Source organism: Jaculus jaculus, chromosome 12 (assembly GCF_020740685.1).
Source record: "Jaculus jaculus isolate mJacJac1 chromosome 12, mJacJac1.mat.Y.cur, whole genome shotgun sequence".
Taxonomy (NCBI): domain Eukaryota; kingdom Metazoa; phylum Chordata; class Mammalia; order Rodentia; family Dipodidae; genus Jaculus; species Jaculus jaculus.
The window spans coordinates 18,856,327-18,876,638 of NC_059113.1; the positions used below are offsets into that span (position 1 = coordinate 18,856,327).

Sequence of the window (20,312 nt, forward strand, 5' to 3'; positions counted from 1 at the left end):
GAGGTAGGGTCTCACTCTAGCCCAGGCTGACCTGGACTTCACTATGTAGTCTCAGGGTGGCCTTGAATTCATGGCGATCCTCCTACCTCTGCCTCCTGAGTGCTGTGATTAAAGGCATGGTGTTCCACCATGCCCGGCTTTTATATTTTTATTTATTGGAAGGAGGTGGAAAGAGAGAGAATGGGCATGCTAAGGCCTCTAGCCATTGCAAACAAACTCCAGACACATGTACCACCTTGTACATCTGGCTTACATGGGTCCTAGGGAGTTCAACCTGGGTCCTTTGGTTTCGTAGGCAAGTGCCTTAACTGATAAGCCATCTCTCTTGCTCCAAGCCTAATTTTTGATTATATTGTTTAATTTCTTTTAAAAAAATTATTTATTTGATTTTGTGTGTGTGTGTGTGTGTGTGTGTTGGTGGGTGTGCCAGGGTCTCAGGCTGGTAGGCTTTACAAGCAAGTGCCTTTAATTGCTGAGCCTTCCTTCAGGGATGTTTTATTTCTTGATATTTGGGGTTTTGAGTCTTTGTATATTAATTACATAATCAGATGTTAGAAATTAGATCAGATGTGTAGCTGGCAAGGATTTTCTCCCATTCAGTAGGCTGCCTCCTCACTTGATTGACAGTTTCTTTTGCTGTAAGAAGTCTTTTGATTTTGTGAGGCACCATTTGTCATTTAATACTTTTTTCCCCCATATTTTCTTTATTTATTTACAAGTTGACACAGAAAGAGAATTGGCATGCCAAGGCTTCTCGCCACTGCAAATGATCTCCAGATGCATGTGCCACTTTGTGCATTTGGCTTTATGTGGGTACTGGGGAATTGAACCTAGGTTGTTAGGATTTGCAGGCAAGCGCCATAACCACTGAGCTGTCTCTCCAGCCCACCATTTGTCATTTATTGTCAACTGTTCTTGATCAACTGGAGTCCTTCTGAAAAAGTCCCTGCTTATGCCTATAAATGTTTCGCTCTCACTACATAGTCCCGGCTTAGCTGAAACTTGCTAGGTACCCCCACGCTTGCCTTGAATTTGATGTGATCCTCCTGCCTCTGCCTTCTGAGAGCTGAGATTACAGGTGTGAGTTACCACACACAGCCACTTTTTCTTTCTTTCTTTCTCATTTCTTTTTGCTTTGGTGAGGGGATATTTTTTATTTGAAGAAAAATATCGCTCTACTCCAGGCTGACCTGGAACCCACAAAGATTCTCCTACCTCAGTCTGTCCTGGAAACTGGGATTATAAGTGTGAGCCACCAGATACCATTTCTTTTTTTTATTTACTTTAAAATTTATTTTATTTATTTGAGATAGAGAGAAAGACGTAGACAGACAGAAAGAGAAAATGGGCATACTAGGGCCTTCAGCTGCTGCAAACAAACTCCAGACACATCTACCACTTTGTGCTTACAGGTGTCCCAGGGAATTGAATATGGGTCCTTTGGCTTTACAGACAAGTGCCTTGACTGCTAAGCCATCTCTTCAGCCCTATTTTATTTATTTTAAAATTTTTAATTAATTAATTTGTTTGAAGGAAAGAGAAGGAATAGGCATGCCAGCGCCTCCAGCCTCTGCAAATGAACTCCAGACACCTTATGCCTCTGGATTACATGGGGCCTTGGGAATCAAACCCGTGTCCTGTGGCTCTGCAGGAAAACTCCTCAACTGCTAAGCCATCTCTCCAGCCCTAATATTTGATTTTTATTTATTTGAGAGAGAGAGAGAGACAAAGAGGCAGATAGAGAGAGAGAGAAGGGGAGCATCAGGTTTTCCAGCTGCAGCAACAAACTCCAGATGCATGTGCCTCTTCATGCATCTGGCTTACGTGGGTCCTTGGGAATCAAACCTGGGTCCTGTGGCTTTTCAGGCAAGTGCCTTAACCACTAAGCCATCTCTCCATCCTCTTTTCTCTTTTTTAAAAATTTACTTGCAAGCAGAGAGAGACAGAAAAGAGATAGACAGATAGACGGACAGAATGGGTGTGCCAGGGCCTCCAGCTGCTGCAAACAAACTCCAGATGCATGTGCCACACTGTGCATCTGGCTTTATGTGGGTACTGGGGAATTGAACTTGGGTCTTCAGGATTTGCAGGCAAGGCAAGCACCTTAACAACTGAGCAATCTCTCCAGTCCCCTCACTTTTTCATTTATTCTTTAATAAATTTATTTATGTATTTGTGTGTATGAGAGAAGGTATTTTGCTTGTTGTAAGCAAACACCAGAAACATGTGCCACTTTGCATCTATCTTTATGTGGGTACTAGAGATTTGAACCTGAGCCAGCAGGCTTTGCAAGCAAATGTCTTTAACTGCTGAGCCATCTTTCCAGTCCCACCTTTTAATTTCTAATGATTATTTTTTAAACAATTTTATTTATTTATTTATAAGCAGAGAGAGAGATAGAAGAGAAACAGAAAGAAGAGAAGCAGAGAAAGAGTATGGGCATGCCAGGGCCTCTAGCTGCTGCAAATGAACTCTGATGCATGCATCACTATGTGCATCTAACTTTACATGGGTACTAGGGAATAAAGCCAAACCATTAGGCTTTGCAAGTAAATGCCTTATCCTCTGAGCAATCTTTCTAGCCCTCTAATGACTATTTTGTTTTGTTTTCTTCCAGGTAGGGTCTCACTCTAGCCCAGACTGACCTGGAACTCACTCTGTAGTCCCAGGCTGGCCTCAAAATCACAGCAATCCTCTTACCTCTGCCTCCCAAGTGAAGGGATTAAAGATGTGCACCACCATGCCTGGCTCTAATGACGATTTTTAACATAAGCAATCTCTGCTAGTAATTGACAGACGGCAAATGGAACAATCCACAGGGATGGCTCCTATAGCCTTCGGTTTGGGGCTGTTTTCTTTTCTCAGAGAGAGTGATCAGGAGAGAAACAGAGAGACAGGAGAGCTAGAGAATTGGTGCACCAGGGCCTCAGCTACTGAAATCGAACGCCAGACACTTGCACCACCTAGTGGGCATGTGCGACCTTGTGCTTGCCTTACCTTTGTGCGTCTGGCTTTGGTGGGATCTGGAGAGTTGAACATGGGTCCTTAGGCTCTGCAAGCAAACACTTTAACCACTAAGCCATTTTTCCAGTACAGTTGTTGTTGTTGTTTTTTAATCAGGAGAAACATTCAACTGTGCTGGTAATTTGTAAGCATGTATCACCAGCAATTTCTTTTCTTTAAAAAACATATTTTATTTATTTTTGTTTATTATTGAGAGAGAGAGAGAGAAAGCAGCAGATAAAGACAGAGTTGGCATGCCAGGGCCTCTAGCCACTGCAAACAGACTTCAGATGTATGTACCACCTTGTGCATCTGGTTTTTGTGGGTACTGGGGAATTGAACTTGGGTCCTTAGGCTTCTCAGGCAAGTATCTTAACCAATAAACCATCTCTTCAGCCCTCACCATCAATTTATATTGTCTTCAAATTCTCTCTCTCTCTCTCTCTCTTTCTCTCTCTGTCTTTTATTTTGGCTTTTTCAGGGTATGGTCTAACTTTAGCCCAGTCTGACCTGGAACTCATTGTAGCTCCAGGCTAGCCTCCACCTCCCAGCAATACTTGTACCTCTGCCTCCCCAGTGCTGGGATTAAAGGTGTGTGCCACCACAATGACCTCTTTCTCATTTAAAAAAATATTTTATTAATTTATTTATTTGAGAGAGAGAGACAGATAGAGAGAGAATATGGGTGCTCCAAGGCCTTCAGCTGCTGCAAACAAACTCCAGACACAGGTGCCACCTTGTGCATCTGGCTTATGTGGGATCTGGGGAATCCAACCTGGGTCCTTTGGCTTCACAGGCAAGCACCTTAACTGCTAAGCCATCTCTCTAGCCCCTCTTTCTCATTTTTAAAAATTTATTTGTGAGGACGTCTGGGTAAGACAGTGACATAGTAGCCACACCGAAGCAGCCAAGGGAGGTAAATCAGCAGAAAATCAGCAAAATATACTCTTCTACCAAAAAGGGAAGGCGTATGAATTATTATCAACCACAGCAGAGAAGAGACTCAGATCTTCCAGAAAGGAGGAAACCAGACAGAATTCCGCCAAGACGCCTGTGACCCGATCTGTGTACCCAACCTGCCTGCCTGGCGCATGGCGCAGAGTTGCAGGAGCAGAAACCACGTGAAGGGATTTTTCACTCATATCAAGAAACCTGAAGGGAAAGACAGCAGGGACCAGCTGAGCAGTTCTGGTACAACTCCAGGCACATGCACATCTCCCGTACCCCAACCATCAGTTCTACAGTGGGCCAGCTGAGAACTCATTCAGCGCCTGGCCTCAGGGCATCCAGCACAGCCCATTAGAACACCCGATCCACAGCATAACAGAAAGGGACCGAGGAGGGCACTCATGATTGGTGAGATTGGCTGCCATCCCAAAAGGTAACAGGGTCTACTTACACAAAGCCGGGTATGTAGGCCTGCACTGGAAGTGCTAATCTCCCTTTCCATTCAAGGACGGTTATATATTAAATATTCTTGGTTGGCTTTGCCATTCTCAAATAAGCTGTATTTTGGTGTTGACTATTGTTGCCTTTGATGTCTCCTGATTTAAAAAATTATTTATTTATTTATTTGAGAGCGACAGAGGCAGAGAGAGAGAATGGGCATGCCAGTGGCCTCTAGCCACTGCAAACAAACTCCAGATGCGAGCACCCCCTTATGCATCTGGCTAACGTGGGTCCTGGGGAATCGAGCCTCGAACCAGGGTCCTTAGGCTTCACAGGCAAGCACTTAACCACTAAGCCATCTCTCTAGCCCCATGTTTCCTGATTTTTAGGGCCTTTGTCTTTTTCTTCTGTCATTACTGAGGGCAGGATCTGACTTGGCCCCGGGCTGACCTGAAACCCATTTCAGACCAGAAACCTCAACCTCCCAGTTGACAGGATTAAGGGTGTGGGGCAACACGCAACCTTAGAGACTTTGGCTTTATTAGATTATCTGTTTGTTTTAATCCCCACCCTTGCATAAATATTCTGTGCTGGTTTTGATTGAATGTGTATATTGCTCAGTTGAATTCTGGAATTTACCAGTAAATTGATTCACCCATTTCACTAGAATATTTGGCTAGCAGGCAAACTCAACACCTAGGGTCACTTCAGCTATTTCTCTTGGAGAATAAGAGCTACACTTGGCATCTTAAACTCCTACCCTGAAGATACATAGTCAGACTTACACAGCTACGAACACAGCACATAATTAGAAAAGCCAAGAATCAAATTAAGTCAAGATGTAAAAAATCTACATTATAATACAAGAAACACAAAAAAAAAAATCAAGACAATTGAATCCCACCAAAATTATAAATCCATCAGAAGTAACCTCCACTAAGACTGCTTTAGATGAAATGCCTGACAAAGATTTAAAAATAAAAAAAGAGGGCTGGAGAGATGGCTTAGTGGTTAAGTGCTTGACTGTGAAGCCTAAGGACCCCGGTTTGAGGCTCGGTTCCCCAGGACCCACGTTAGCCAGATGCACAAGGGGGCGCATGCGTCTGGAGTTCGTTTGCAGAGGCTGGAAGCCCTGGTGCGCCCATTCTCTCTCTCTTTCTCTACCTGCCTCTTCCTCTCTCTGGCTGTCACTCCCAAACAAATAAATAAAAATGAACAAAAAATTTTTTAAAAAAGATTATATCTATGCTCAAAGAAATAGAAAAGGAAAACAAACTCCTGAAGGAATCCCAAGAGAACAAAGGAAACCAACTTAATGAAATAAGGAGGTCAATACAAGATATGAGCAACGAAACAGAAATAAGTTTTTAAAAATCAGAAATTCTAGAAATGGAAAACAGTAAGTCAAAGAGAAAACTCTGTAGAAAGTTTCACCAGTAGAATGGATAAAGAAAAGGACAGAATATCTAAAGTAGAAGAACAGGTGCCAGATCTAATATAGGCCAAAAAAGAGAAAGACAAACTAATAGAAAGGAATGAATAGGACATTTGAAGACATTTGGGACAATATGAAGAGATCAAAAATAAGAATTCAGAGAATAGTAGGAAAAGAATTTCATTCCAAAGGCATAGCAGGTATTTCAACAAAATCACAGAAGAAAATTTCCCCCAAATAGGGAAAGCGATGCCAATACAGATACAGGAAGCCTAGTATTGCAGTCAGGTTCGCATTGCTGGTAGAAATCACCCAACCAAGAGCAGCTTGTTTGAAAAAGAGGTTTATATTGGCTTACAGGCTCAAGGGGAAGCTCTACAATGGCAGGGGGAAACGATGGCACGAGCAGAGGGTGGACATCACCCCCTAGCCCACATAAGATGGACTACAGCAACAGGAGAGTGTGCCAAACACTGGCATGGGGAAACTGGCTAAAACACCCATAAGCCCACCCCCAACAATGCACTGCCTCCAGAAGGCATTAATTCCCAAATCTCCATCAGCTGGCATTCAGAACAACTAAGTTTATGGGGGACATCTGAATCAAACCCCTATACCTGTAGACTGCCAAACACACAAAATTGGGGTGGGGGGAACCCTTTCACGGTCATATTATATTTTAACTACAAAACACACAAACCAAAGAAAATGTACTGAAAGCAGTTAGAGAGAAAAATTAAGTCACATACAAAGGCAAGCCCATCATGATAACAGATTGCTCAACACCAGCTTTAAAAGCCAGAAGGGCTTGGAATGATGTATTTCAAGTTTTGAAAGATAACAACTGTCAAACAAGATTACTTTATCCAGCAAAGCTATCTATCCAAATGACAGAAAAATAAGGACACTTCACAACAAAAACAGGTTAAAGGAATATATGAACACTAAACCAGCTCTACAGAAAATACTTGAAAGGATCATCAGTGCTGAAGAGAAAGAAAAGCACACACATAAAGAAACAGGAAAAAAATAACCATACTCAAATAATAGTTAATACTAGAGAGTAAATGAAAAAACAAACAAATAAAAAAACCCTACAAAACAAGAATGGCAAGAAGAAATACACACATTTCAATAATAACTCAGTATCAATGGCCTCAATACCCCAACCAAAAGATACAGGTTTGCAGACTGGGTTAGAAAACAGGATCCTTCTATTTGTTGCCTCCAAGAAACTCACCTTTCCATAAAAGATGGACACTATCTTAGGATGAAAGGTTGAAAAATGGTATTTCAAGCAAATGAGCCTAGAAAACAAGCAGGTGTTGCTATCCTAATATCTGACAGGGTAGACTTGAAACCAACATTATTGAGAAAAGATAAAGAAGGTCATTATATATTGATTAAAGGAACACTCTAACAGGAGGGCATTACAATTCTAAACATATCTGTACCTAACATGTGGCTCCCAATTTCATCAAACAAACCCTATTAGAATTAAAGTCACAGATAACACCAAACATGGTTGTAGTGGGTGACTTTAGTACCCCACTCTTATCAATTGACAGGTCATCCTGGCAAAAAAATAAACAGAGAAGCATCTGGATTAAATGAGGTCATAGAACCAATGGACCTAAGAGATATATGCAGAACATTTCATCCAAATGCTGCAGAACACACATTCTTTTCAGCAGCTCATGGAACATTCTCTTAAATAGACCATATATTAGGACACAAAGCAAATCTTAACAAAATACAGAAAAATTGAAATAATTCCTTGCACTCTGTCTGATCAGTCAGATTAAACTACAAATCAACAGCAAGAAGAACTATAGAGCATACACAAAACCATGTAAACTAAACAATACACTACTAAATGATGAATGAGTAAATGAAGAAATAAAGAAGGAAATCAAAAACTTTTATAGAGTCCAACGATAATGAGAACACAACATACCAAAATCTATGGGACACAATGAAGGCAGTTCTAAGAGGTAAATTTATAGCCTTAAGTGCCTATATTAAGAAATTAGAGCCGGGTGTGGTGGCGCACGCCTTTAATCCCAGCACTCGGGAGGCAGAGGTAGGAGGATCGCCATGAGTTCGAGGCCACCCTGAGACTCCATAGTGAATTCCAGGTCAGCCTGGGCTAGAGTGAGACCCTACCTCGAAAAACCAAAAAAAAAAAAAAAAGAAATTAGAAAGGTCACAAGTAAACAATTTAATGCTTCACCTTAAGGCCCTGGAAAAAGAAGAACAAGCATACAGGAGACAAAGGCAGAAATGTGCTTACAGGGTCAGGGCAAGAGAGTAAGGGACAATACTGAGTCAGAAGTTCTTGAATCACTCCCCACCCAGGCTGTAGGCAACCTTGTATTCTTTCAGAGTTAGTTGTAGGAGCAGAGACACTTCCAAAAGTGGCTCCACCCACAGACCTTCCAGATACCCCATCTATTGCCAGTGGCCTAACTGACCGTGTTTCATGCTATACTATAACTACAGGTGTTGCTAGACTGGGAACTCTCTGAGGGCCAGGGCTCTGTTTTCTATCTGCCCGGAGGGCCCTTTACCAACTCAAAGTGAACTTTTAAACATTCTTGTCATAGTTTCTTCTTGTGGTAAGTCCATAGCTGGGCCCATGGCCCAGTGATCTCCCAGTTTCTGTGATGGGGGCTCTCCTTGCCTCAAATTTCATCTCTCATCTCCTAAAACTGTGTGCTGACCTTCAACCAAAAAGAATATTCAGGGCTGGAGAGATGGCTCAGCACTTAGGGTGCTTGCCTGCAAAGCCAAAGGACCCAGGTTCGATTCCCCAACCCAAGTAAAGCCAGATTCAAAAAGTGGCATGTGTCTGGAGTTCGTTTGCAGTGGATAAAGGCCCTGGGGTGCTCATTCTCTCCCTCCCATAATAAATAAATGAAAATAAATTTTTTTAAAAAAAGAATATTCTGGTATATACAGGTCCAGGGAGGCAGGACGGCCAGCACAGGTTAGTGGGGACTGTAATCTCTATCTGCATCTACTCTTAACACTAACAAACCAGACCAAAGAAACCAGGTCAAACAACTTGTCTAAAAGATAACATTAGGGGCTGGAGAGATGGCTTAACAGTTAAGGCTCTTACCTTCAAAATCTAACAACCTGAGTTCGATTCCCTAGTACCTACATAAAGCCAGATGCACAAAAAGGGAACATGCATCTGGAGTTTGTTTGCAGTGACTATAGGCCCTGGTGCATCCAATCTCTCTGTTTTGCTGTCTCTCTGCTTGCAAATAAATAAATAAAAATATTGTTTAACAAGACCAAAAAAAAAAAAGAAGAACAAGGCCAACCAAAGATCCGTAAACGGGAAGAAGCAATAAAGATTAGGGTAGACATTAATGAAATAGAAACCAATAATAATAATAATAATTCAAAGAATCAATGAAACAATGGGTAAACAAGATTGATAAACCCTTAGCAAATCTGACCAAAAGAAAGAGAGAAGAGACACAAATCAATAAAAGTAGAAAAGGGCAACATTACAACAGATACCAAAGAAATTCAGAAAATCATAAGGACATACTTTAAGAACATATACTTCAGTTAAGTTTGAAAATCTGAAAGAAATGGAAGATTCACTTGATTTATATGACCAACTAAAATTGAAGCAAGATGAGATTAGTCACTTAAATAGACCTATAACAAGTATGGAGATCCAAGCAGTTATCAAAAATCTCCCAAATAAATCACTGGGTATGGTGCCACACACCTTTAATCCCAGCACTTGGGAGGCAGAGGTAGGAGGATTGCCATGAGTTTGAAGCCACCCTGAGACTACATGGTTAATTACAAATTAGCCTGGGCTAAAGTAAGACACTGTCTTGGAAAACAAAAAGAACAAACAAACAAACAAAAATCTCCCAAATGAAAAAAGTCCAGACCCTGATGAATTCACTGGTGAATTTGACCAGACCTTCATGGAAGAACTAAAACCACTGCTTCTCAAACTTTTCCATATAATAGAAAAGAAAGGAATTCTACCAAACTCCTTCTATGAAGCCAGCATCACTCTGATACTGAAACCAGACAAAGACAGAACAAAACAAGAAAATTACAGACTAATCTCCTTCATGAACATAGATGCAAAAATTCTCAACAAAATATTGGCAAACAGAATACAATAACTTATCAAAAAAGTCATTTACCCTGACCTAGTAGGCTTTATCCCAGAAATGCAGGGATGCTTCAACATATGTAAAGCAATAAATGCAATATACTACATAAGTGGACTGAAGGACAAAAGTCACATGAACATCTCAATAGATGCAGAAAAGGTATATGACAAAATCCAACATCCCTTCATGATAAAAGTCCTACAGAAACTGGGAATAAAAGGAACCTATCTCAATATAATAAGGCTATAGCCAACATAATACTAAATTTTGAAACTTTTCCACTAAAATCAGGAACAAGACAAGTGTTTCCACTGTCCACTTTTATTGAATGTAGTATTGGAAGTGTTAGCTCTAGCAATAAGGCAAGAGACTCATATAAAAGGGATACAAATTGGAAAGGAAGAAATCAAATTGTCATTATTTGCAGATGATATGATTCTTTATATAAAGGACCCTAAAGAGTCTACCAGTGGGGCAGGAGAGATGGCTTAGTGGTTAAAGCTCTTGCCTGCCAAGCCTAAGGAACCGTGTTCGACTTTCCAGATCCCACGTAAGCCAGATGCACAAAGGTGAGGCAAGTTCAAGGTCACACATGCCCACTAGGTGACAAAAGTGTCCGGAGTTCGATCGCAGTGGGGTCTAGAGATTTGAACTCAGTTACTCAGAGCTGTACAACAAGCACTTTATCCACTGAGTCATCTCTCCAATTCCCTTTGGGGCTTTGAGTCAGGATCTTACACTGGACTTCAGGATATCCTGGAACTCATGGTAATCCTCCTGCCTCAACCTCCCTGAGTTCGAGAATTACAGATGTGAACTACCATGCCAGGCTCAAATCCTCAATTTTCCACTGACCTTCACTTCTCCTCCTTGCTTGGGGTCAGGGGGTAGAAACCAGGCAGATGGTAATAAGCCTCATAATGTTATTTTTTTTCCCAATTAATGGTTTCAATTTTACTGGGACAATTTTACTGCTTTGCTTCAAGCTTTACCATTCCCTTGGGCATCTGTACATGCCTACATGAAACCTCCTCCAGTCCAACAAAATTAGCCTTCAGGATACAGACAGCTCTATTTTTAGAAGCTAATCTCTCTCTCTCTCTCCAAGTTTTAAAATGTAACACTTGAAAATACATTTAAACAGAAAGTAATAGGATTTTAAAAGCACAGCTATAAGAATGATTCACCTGTGAACACAATCATATTAGTCTGCCAATTAACATCCATTTTATATTGATTTTCCTGTAGAGTTGTCATCAGCTTTTCTCTAAATCTTCATTACAATATAGACACTTTTTATTCCACCCCCAGCCCTTTCTACTTTGCTCCAAAAGGTCTCATGGTGGGCTGAAGAGATGGCTTAGTAGTTAAGCACTTGCCTGTGAAGCCTAAGGACCCCAGTTCGAGGCTCGGTTCCCCAGGTCCCACATTAGCCAGATGCACAAGGGGATGCATGGGTCTGGAGTTCGTTTGCAGTGGCTGGAAGCCCTGGTGCACCCATTCTCTCTCTCTTTCTCTGCCCCTTTCTCTCTCTGTCACTCTCAAATAAATAAATAAAAATCTTAAAAAAAAAAAAAAGTCTCATGGCATGCTGAAAGGGATCCACTGGTGCTTCGAACCACAATTTGGGAGGCTCTGCTGTGAATTAATTGTGTTCCTTCCTCACAATTACTGACTTTATTAGGTAGCGGATGAGCTGTTCTTATAATTAGAGACAAAATCTCTTAACTCAGTTTTCAGGAGTCACTCTTAGGCTAAAACTAAACAGCAAGGGAAGCACACCTTGCTCCTTGACTTGAGCTTTTTGCTTTAGAGAAAAGCAGTTTCCCAACTCACAGCAGAAGAAAGAACACACCCTTTATGTTGTACAGTTTTTTAATACTCAGATTTGCCCAGTCTCCATTTTTTTTGTTTTTGTTGTATTTCTATTGACTGATTTTTTGTTGTTGTTTTGTTTTGTTGAGGTAGGGTTTCATTCTAGCCCAGGCTGACCTGGCACTCATTTTGTAGTCCTAGGATGGCCTGGAACTCCTGGTAACCCTCCTACCTCTGCCTCCTGAGTGCTGGGATTAAAGGCGGCATGTGCCACTACGCCCAGCCTGGTTTGTTTAAAAAAAATTAATTATTTGTTTGAGAGACAAAAGAGAGAGGGAGAATTAGAGAGAGAGAGAGAGAGAGAATGGGCACACCAGGGCCTCCTGCCACTGCAAATGAACTGACGCATGTGCCTTTAGGTTGGTACTGGGGAATCAAACTTGGGCTCTTAGGCTTTGTAGGCAAGCGCCTTAACCGCAAAGCCATTTCTGTAGCCCCCAGTTTCCTTTTTTAAAACGGCCAATGAAGCCAGGAGTAGTGGCGTACACTTGTAAATCCCAACCCTCAAAGAGGCTGGGGCAGGAGGATCACTGTTACTTTGAAGCTAGCCTGGGCTACCTAGTGAGTTTCAGGCCTACTTGGGCTATGTACTATCCCTTTCCTAAGTGCCTCTCTCTCCTTAAATCTATATTAAAACCTTGTTTTTAAAGCTTCAACTCTGTTTCATAATAAAAATAAAATGAAATAAAATAAAATAAAATAAAAACAGTGGCTGGGCATGCTGGTGTATGCGTTTAATCCCAACACTAGGGAGGCAGAGATAGTAGGATCCCTGAGTTTGAGGACAGCCTGGGTTACAGCAAGACTCTACCTCAAAAAAGGAGGAGGAGGAGGAGGAGGAGGAGGAAGGAAAGAGCAAGGACATCAACAGAAAAGATAGCAAAGACTCAGGCAGATTAAAGAACATCTTCAAGGTCTTACAGCTTGTCTGTGGGTCAAGGTCAGAGACCAAGATTTAAATAACTCTGGATGATTCTGATTTAACAAACAAATTCAATTTCACAGATAAGATTAGGGACCTAGTAGTTTTCAGCACGTGATGGTGAGTGCTGTCTTTGTAACCCGACTTACCAGCGACTGTGCTTTCCTTAGCCGGGCTCGATCCCGCAGCTTGTCTCTCTTACTGGGTGACTGGTGGTTGAAACCTGGGGTCACTTCATTCTTCTTTTTTCTTCTGTAAATTGCAAAGAAGTGGGGAAGCTATAAAAAATTGCCTTTTTGAGCCGGGCCTTTAATCCCAGCACTCAGGTGGGGGAGGCAGAGGTAGGAGGATCATCGTGAATTCGAGGCCACCCTAAGACTACATAGTAAATTCCAGATCAGCCTGGACTAGAGTGAAACCCTACTTCAAAACAACAACAACAACAACAAAAATTACCATTTTGAAATGGGCAGTTCACAAAGCTGTCTGGCCTCTTGACTTTTGTTGGCTCTATGGTATAAAAGATTGTCTCCACCCAGATGGGAATGAACCAAAGGTCTGTCAATAGAAAAGCTGGTGGCCTCGACTCTGGCATAGACATACAATGGCATAGTATGAGCCGCAGAAAGAAAGGCAGAGGTTTGTATGCTTATCTGGTGTGTGGGGGGGGGGGGAGGGGAGAGTCCAGAATATAATACCACATGAAAAGAGAAAAGTGAGAAAAGAAAGGCAAGCGTATTGCATGCTACCATTCATTTCAGGAGGTAGCATCCAAAAATGTAATATAGGGGCTGGGGAGATGGCTTAGTGGTTAAGGCACTTGCCTGCAAAGTCCTAAAGACCCAGGTTAAATTCCCCAGAACCCACATAAGCCAGCTGCACAAAGTGTCTGGAGCTGTATGCTGTGGTTAGAGGCCCTGGTGCACCCATTCTCTCTCCCCATCTGCTTCCCTCACCCCTCAAATAAATAAAAATGAAAATGTAATATAGGGGCTGAATAGATTACTCAGTGGCTAAAAGTATCTGCTTACAAAGCCCCCTGGCCCAGGTTCAGTTCCCCAGTACCCACATAAAGCCAGATGCACAATGTGGGACATGTATCTGGAGTTTTTTACACAGCCTAGAGGCCCTGGTACATCCATTCTCTCTCCTTTACTCTTTCTTAAATACATAAATAAAACTATTTTTGAAACAAAGTAAAAATTTAATGCCTTAACCTCTAAGCCAGAAGGCAGAGGTAGAATGATCACCATGAATTCAAGGCCACCCTGAGACTCCATAGTGAATTCCAGGTCAGCCTGAGCTAGTGAAATCCTACCTTGAAAAACAAAACAAAACCAAAAACATAAAAAGGAAGCATGGAGTTGGAGAGATGGCTTAGTGATTAAGGGGCTCGCCTGCAAAGTCTAAGGATTCATGTTTGACTCCCCAGGTTCCACATAAGCCAGATGCACTTTTTGACGCAAGCACAAGGTCGCATATGCACACACGGGGGCACATGTGTCTGGAGTTCAATTGCAGTGGCTGGAGGCTCTGGAGTGCCATTTCTCTCTCACACACTCTTGTATTAAAAAAAAAAAAAAAGGCTTGCCTCAAAAAAAAAAAAAAAGGAAGAATGATATTAAATTCTGAAAAATACTTGTTTAAAATCTCCATGTGAATTGATTAGAAATGGAAAAAGGAGAGATAGGGACAAAATGACACTTTCCCAAATCTACCTTATTTCATATACTTGACTCTGGCACCATCTAAAAGTTTTTCAAAATTATATGCAAAAATAAAGGGGGAGGGCTGGAGAGATGGCTTAGCGGTTAAACGCTTGCCTGTGAAGCCTAAGGACCCCGGTTCGAGGCTCGGTTCCCCAGGTCCCACGTTAGCCAGATGCACAAGGGGGCGCACGCGTCTGGAGTTCGTTTGCAGAGGCTGGAAGCCCTGGCGCGCCCATTCTCTCTCTCCCTCTCTCTATCTGTCCTTCTCTCTGTGTCTGTCACTCTCAAATAAATACATAAAAATTAAAAAAATAATAAAGGGGGAGTAGATTCTAAAACTACAAACAATAAAGTGAAACAAATTTGACCTTGCTCACGAAGTTAGTAGCACATAGTCATTTTTCTCAATCCCCTTAGGATATCTCCTGAAGACAAAAGCTCAGGCAAGGAGATCTTGAGCTGTTTCCAATCATCATATTGTCTATATCAATATTAGCACATATTTTCTGATAAAAGCAGAGAGCAGAGGCCAAATTTAGCCTCCTGACTGTTTTTATAATTATTTTGTTGAAACACAGTGATTTTTTTTAACTGTCTGTGGCTCATGTATTCCAGGCTGACCTCAAACTGACTATGTAAGGATGGCCTTGATGTTCTGCTCTGGGATTACGGGCATGAATCACCTCACCCGGCTTGTCTATGGTTATTTCTCAGCTACAGTGGCAGAGCTGAGCAGATGTATGTCCTACAAAGTCTAAACTATCTCCTGCCTGGCCCTTTATGGAATAAGTTTGCCTGAACAGTGGAGCTAGGTAATGAGCTTCCATGGTTACCAGCAATATGGAAGGAACTAGAAATAATGTGTCTCACGGTGGAAGTACATGTCCCTGTTTATGATGCACTCAGGTTTCTAGGTCTGACCATTGGCATGGCCAATCATAGGGGACAGGGGACATGTTACACTACACAAGTCCAGAATGTGAGAAGCTACGCACGGCAAATGGCCTGGTTCCTTATAACAAATTGCAAGAGGGACACAGAAGAGGAGGAGAAGGATGAGGTACAGGGGGAATGCACCATGTAGTCCTGATCTAGAATCTGATCAAACCAGCCAACTGGTTTTAAAAAATTATTTATTTGCCAGGCGTGGTGGCGCACACCTTTAATCACAGCACTTGGGAGGCAGAGGTAGGAGGATCACTGTGAGTTCAAGGCCACCCTGAGACTACATAGTGAATTCTAGGTCAGCCTGGACCAAAGTGAGACTCTACCTCAAAAAAAAAAAAAAAAAGCATAATTTGGTGAAGAATGTCAACACACAGAACTTTTACAAGTATAGGAAAAGCTGTGTATGGTGCTATATGCCTGTAATCCCAGGACTCAGGAAGGTGAGGCAGGAGAATCTGGAGTTTTAGAACAGTCTGGGTTATATAGTAAGACCCTGGATCAACAAAGAAGCAATGAACCCCTCTCCAAAAGACATGTTCTATCTAGTTTCAACAACTGATAATATTTATTGTATATCCTTTAACTTTTTACCTGACTGTAATAAGCTTTTTGGTCTTTTTGTTATTGTTGTTTATTTGTTTTTCCCTTTGTCTTTGGGACAGGGTCTCACTAGGAAGTTCAGGCTGGCCTTGGACTGTCCTCCTGCACCAGCCTCCCAAGTACTGGGACAACAGGTGTGAACCACCCCATCTGGCTAGTTTGATTTTGGGGTGTGTATGTGTGTGTTAACACAACCTCTCAATCCAGTTTCTTTGCCTCCAAGTATTTGAGTTTCACAGAAAACTCAGGAAAATTGTCTTATGTTCTCTATCAGGGGATGAAGTTTGCTCTTTTGTATGCCTACTCACTGGTGAAGAAAGGAAGTACAAACATGAAAAAGGAGAAAGGCTAGAATGAACCGTATGGCAGTTGGCTTGTAATTTAATATCACAATATTAGAAGAGGCTATAACAAATATTAACTCATTACAGCTACAAAGATGCAAATAAATCATGATGAAAAAAGGCAAATTTGCTAAGAAAGGTTACTTTACTTTAATGTATTAGAAAGTTTTTGTATTTCACAATAAGACTTTTTTTTTTTTTTTTTTTTTTTTGGTTTTTCAAGGTAGGGTCTCTCATGAGCTCAGGCTAACATAGAATTGGAATTCACCATGTAGTCTCAGGGTGGCCTCGAACTCACGGCGATCCTCCTACCTCGGCTTCCCCAGTGCTGGGAATAAAGGCATGAGCCACCACGCCCGGCTAATAAGACTTATTTTCATCTGCTAGAGTGCCAATAAATTACTTTGAAAAACTGAGAGGTTGAGAAGGGTGGGGACTTCTTACCCTTGCCAGATGTACTCAGGGTCACAATTGTCTAGATAATTAAAACGGATGATATCAGTCGGATGCTTATCGGAGGCTCGCCACGGTGGAAGCTCTTTCTCTGCTGCATTATTCTTTTTTCTTAAAGAGGAGGACCGGAGAGCTAATGGAAGGGACTGGCTTTCCTCTGGAGACATGCTGGCAACTGGCCGAACATCGGCAACTGTGAATCCATCTTTTGGAGGTGTCTAGAAGAAGAAACTGTATTATTTCTATTCTCCAAGCACTGGACTAGTAATGGCACCAATAAAAGCCCATGAGCAGCAGCCTTCACCCCTCATCATCTTCATCATTACTGGAGTCACAGTAATGGTAATGAATATGACAGCCGCTATTCCAGGAGCACTGGCCATGTGCCAGGCACAATCTTGAGCAGTTTTTGTGCATGGTCTAACCTAAACTCATGGTTATGTTATTTTTCAAACAGGGTCTCATGTAGTCCGGGCTGCCCTCAAACTAGCTGTGTAGCAAAGATGACCTTGAACTCCTGATTCTCATGTGCTGGGGTTACAGGCATGTACAACTACACCTGGCTTATGTCATTCTGGGTCTCAGATCCATCACACATATTAAACAAGCTCTCTACTACAACCCCAGCTCTATTTAATAAAAAGGTGGGGTTTTTTTGAGGTACAGTTTCACTCTAGTCCAGGCTGACCTGGAATTCACTATGTAGTCTAAGGCTGGCCTTGAACTCACAGCAATCTTCCCACCTCTGCTCCCTCAGTACTGGAATTAAATGCATGTGTCAACACACCCAGCTTAAAAATATTTTCATTGGGCTGGAGAGGGCTTAGAGGTTAAGGCATTTGCCCGCAAAGCCAAAGGACCCAGGTTCAATTCCCCAGGACCCATGTAAGCCAGATGCACAAGGGGCACATGTGTCTGGAGTTTGTTTGCAGTGGCTAGAGGCCCTGGAGTGCCTATACTCTCTTTGTCTGTCTCTCTTCTCTCTATCTCTCTCTCTCTGCTTGCAAATAAATAAATAAAATTTAAAAGAAGATTTGTTTTAAAAAATTATTTATTTATTTGTAAGCATATATAGAAAGAAAGAATGAGAAAGAGGAAAAAAATGAGAGAATATGGGTGTGCCAGGGCCTCTTGCCACAGCAAATGAATTCCAGATGCATGAGCCACTTTGTGCATCTGACTTTATTTAGGTACTGGGGAATCAAACCTGGGTCGTTGGGCTTTATAAGTAGGGCCTTAACCACTGAGCAATCCTCCCAGCCCTCTATGTCTTTTAAGACAGAATCTCAATCTGTAGCCCAGGCTAGCCTGGAATTCACTATGTAGCCAATCAATCAAACCTCCTGCAGGGATTAGAAGCATCAGCCACCATGCCCAGCCCACGATAATTTTAATAGGTAATTGTTATCATCTTTTCTTACTGAAGAGGAAACTGAAGATGGAGAATCCGATTAATTTACCCATTAGGACATAAGTAGAACTTGAATCCAAATTCAGAATTCAAATCCAGGTCTATTAGTGTTTCAAGTTCATGTACCAAAATCCCCTCATCCAGTACAGCCAACTGGGCTACCACGTCATTGTTTTGTCACTACTGCAGTTTGTTTATTCACAAAAGGACATCACCTCCCCCACAAAGGTGGTCCAGCCCTAGACTGTAGATTGTTATCCATCATCCAAGGTCGACCACTCTCAAAGAGTACTTCTGCTTAATTTCCCAAACTGAATATCTGTCATCTGTGTATTACAACTCATGAATTTTTTTTTTTAATGTGGTTGTAGCCTAAGGGAAATGATACTGGTATGTTGAGAGCCCATTAAGAGCTCAATTTTTGTTCATTAAGAGATTAGAGAAGCTTTGCTTGATAAGTTGATTTGCTTTGACTGTTTGTGAAAAAGTAAGAAATTCCCCAGTTGGGGCTGGGGTCCTTGGTTCCATACCCAGCTCCACTGCCACCAACAGAAAAGAGAACAAAGGAGGAAGGGAGAGGAGAGCAGCAGAGAGAATAAAAGAGAAAAAGAAGAAAAAGGGAAGGAAGGAAAAAAGAAAGGAAATAATAAGGAAGGAAGGAAGTGAAGGAAAGGAATAAAGAAAAAGCAATTTCCCAGTTCCTGAGTAGAGCCAGCCAGTCAGCTAATTATTGGCCAATGATTAACCCTCTTGTTCTTTTTTTTTTTTTTTTTTTTTAAGACATCGAGAGTGAGAGAAGAGAGAGAATTGGTGCACCAGACCAGGACCTCAGCCAGTGCCATAGAACTCCAGACGCTTGGGCCACCTAGTTGGCATGTGTGACCTTGTGCTTGCCTCACCTTTGTGCATCCGGCTTACGTGGGATCTGTAGAGAGACCAAACATGGGTCCTTAGCCTTCTTAGGCAAGCCTCTGAACCACTAAGCCATCTCTCCAGCCCCTTTGCTTTGCTTTTCGAGGTAGGGTTTCACTCTAGCCTGGGCTGACCTGGAATTCACTATGTACTCTCAAGGTGGCCTTGAACTCACTGATTCTCCTACTACTGCTGGGATTAAAGGCGTATCCCATCACACCCAGCTCCCTTTGATCTTTGGGTACATTGCTTCTTCAGAGTTATCCTTAGTATTCAGGGCTGCGGTTACAGTAATTTTTTGTGCACAACCTGGGCCACTGACCTAGGCTCTGTGAGAACCAGGTTAGGATCTTTGTATGCTTAGCACCCAGCATGTCACAGAGTTTAACAGATATTTTACTCAGGCAATGAATAAATGTATCCTAATCACCAGCTAAGAAGACATTTCATAGTTATATAATTCAGTATGCGTGCAGTTCTCGCAGGTCTCACTTAGAATAGACATTTGTTTCTTTCAGCTTACTTTGAAATAACCCATGTTTTGTGTGTGTGTGTGTGTGTGTGTGTGTGTGTGTGTGTGTGTGTGTGTGTTTGAGGTAGGCTCTCACTCTAGCCCAGGCTGACCTTGCATTCACTATGTAGTCTCAGGGTGGCCTCGAACTCATGGTGATCCTCCTACCCTCTGCCTCCCAAGTGCTGGGATTAAAGGCATGCGCCACCATGCCCGGTTTCATATATTATTTTCTTAGTGCCCACATAAAGCCAGATGGCATGTGTCTGGGGTTCATTTGCAGTGGCAGGAGGTCCTGGCCTATCCATACTTACTTTCTCTCTATCTTTCTCAAATTAAAAAAAAAAAAGTTAAATTCTGCATTTGTTTTCTTAGACGCTAGAGAGGTGGCTCAGTTGTTAAAGGTACTTGCTTGCAAAGCTTGATGGTTAGATTCACCAGAACCCACATAAAACCATATGTACAAAGTGGAACACAAATCTGGAGTTCGTTTGCAGTGGCAAGAGGTCCTAACATGCTCATACTCATTCTCAATCTCTCTCTCTGCTTGCAAATAAAAATATTAAAAATAAGTTTTCTTTCTTAGGTAGGCACTGAAGATGTACATCTGTAACCATAGCTACCAGAGAGCTTGAAGCAGGAG

The 20,312-nt window shown here is 41.9% G+C and overlaps 1 protein-coding gene across 4 annotated transcripts in view; it reads right to left on the bottom strand.

Moving 5' to 3' along the window:
* Fbxo16 (F-box protein 16) overlaps nucleotides 1-20,312 on the bottom strand; it is an 82,320-nt gene that overhangs the window by 25,654 nt on the left and 36,354 nt on the right. For 3 of the 4 annotated variants that reach the window (XM_045131352.1, XM_045131353.1, XM_045131354.1), the window contains exons 6-7: nucleotides 16,827-17,053; nucleotides 12,931-13,033 (exon numbers count right to left, since the gene is read on the bottom strand). In XM_045131352.1, coding sequence (XP_044987287.1) covers nucleotides 12,931-13,033; nucleotides 16,827-17,053 — 330 coding nt within the window. Of the gene's footprint in view, nucleotides 1-4,079; nucleotides 4,156-12,930; nucleotides 13,034-16,826; nucleotides 17,054-20,312 lie in introns of those variants that run through there. The other variant, XM_045131355.1, reaches the window with a different exon arrangement.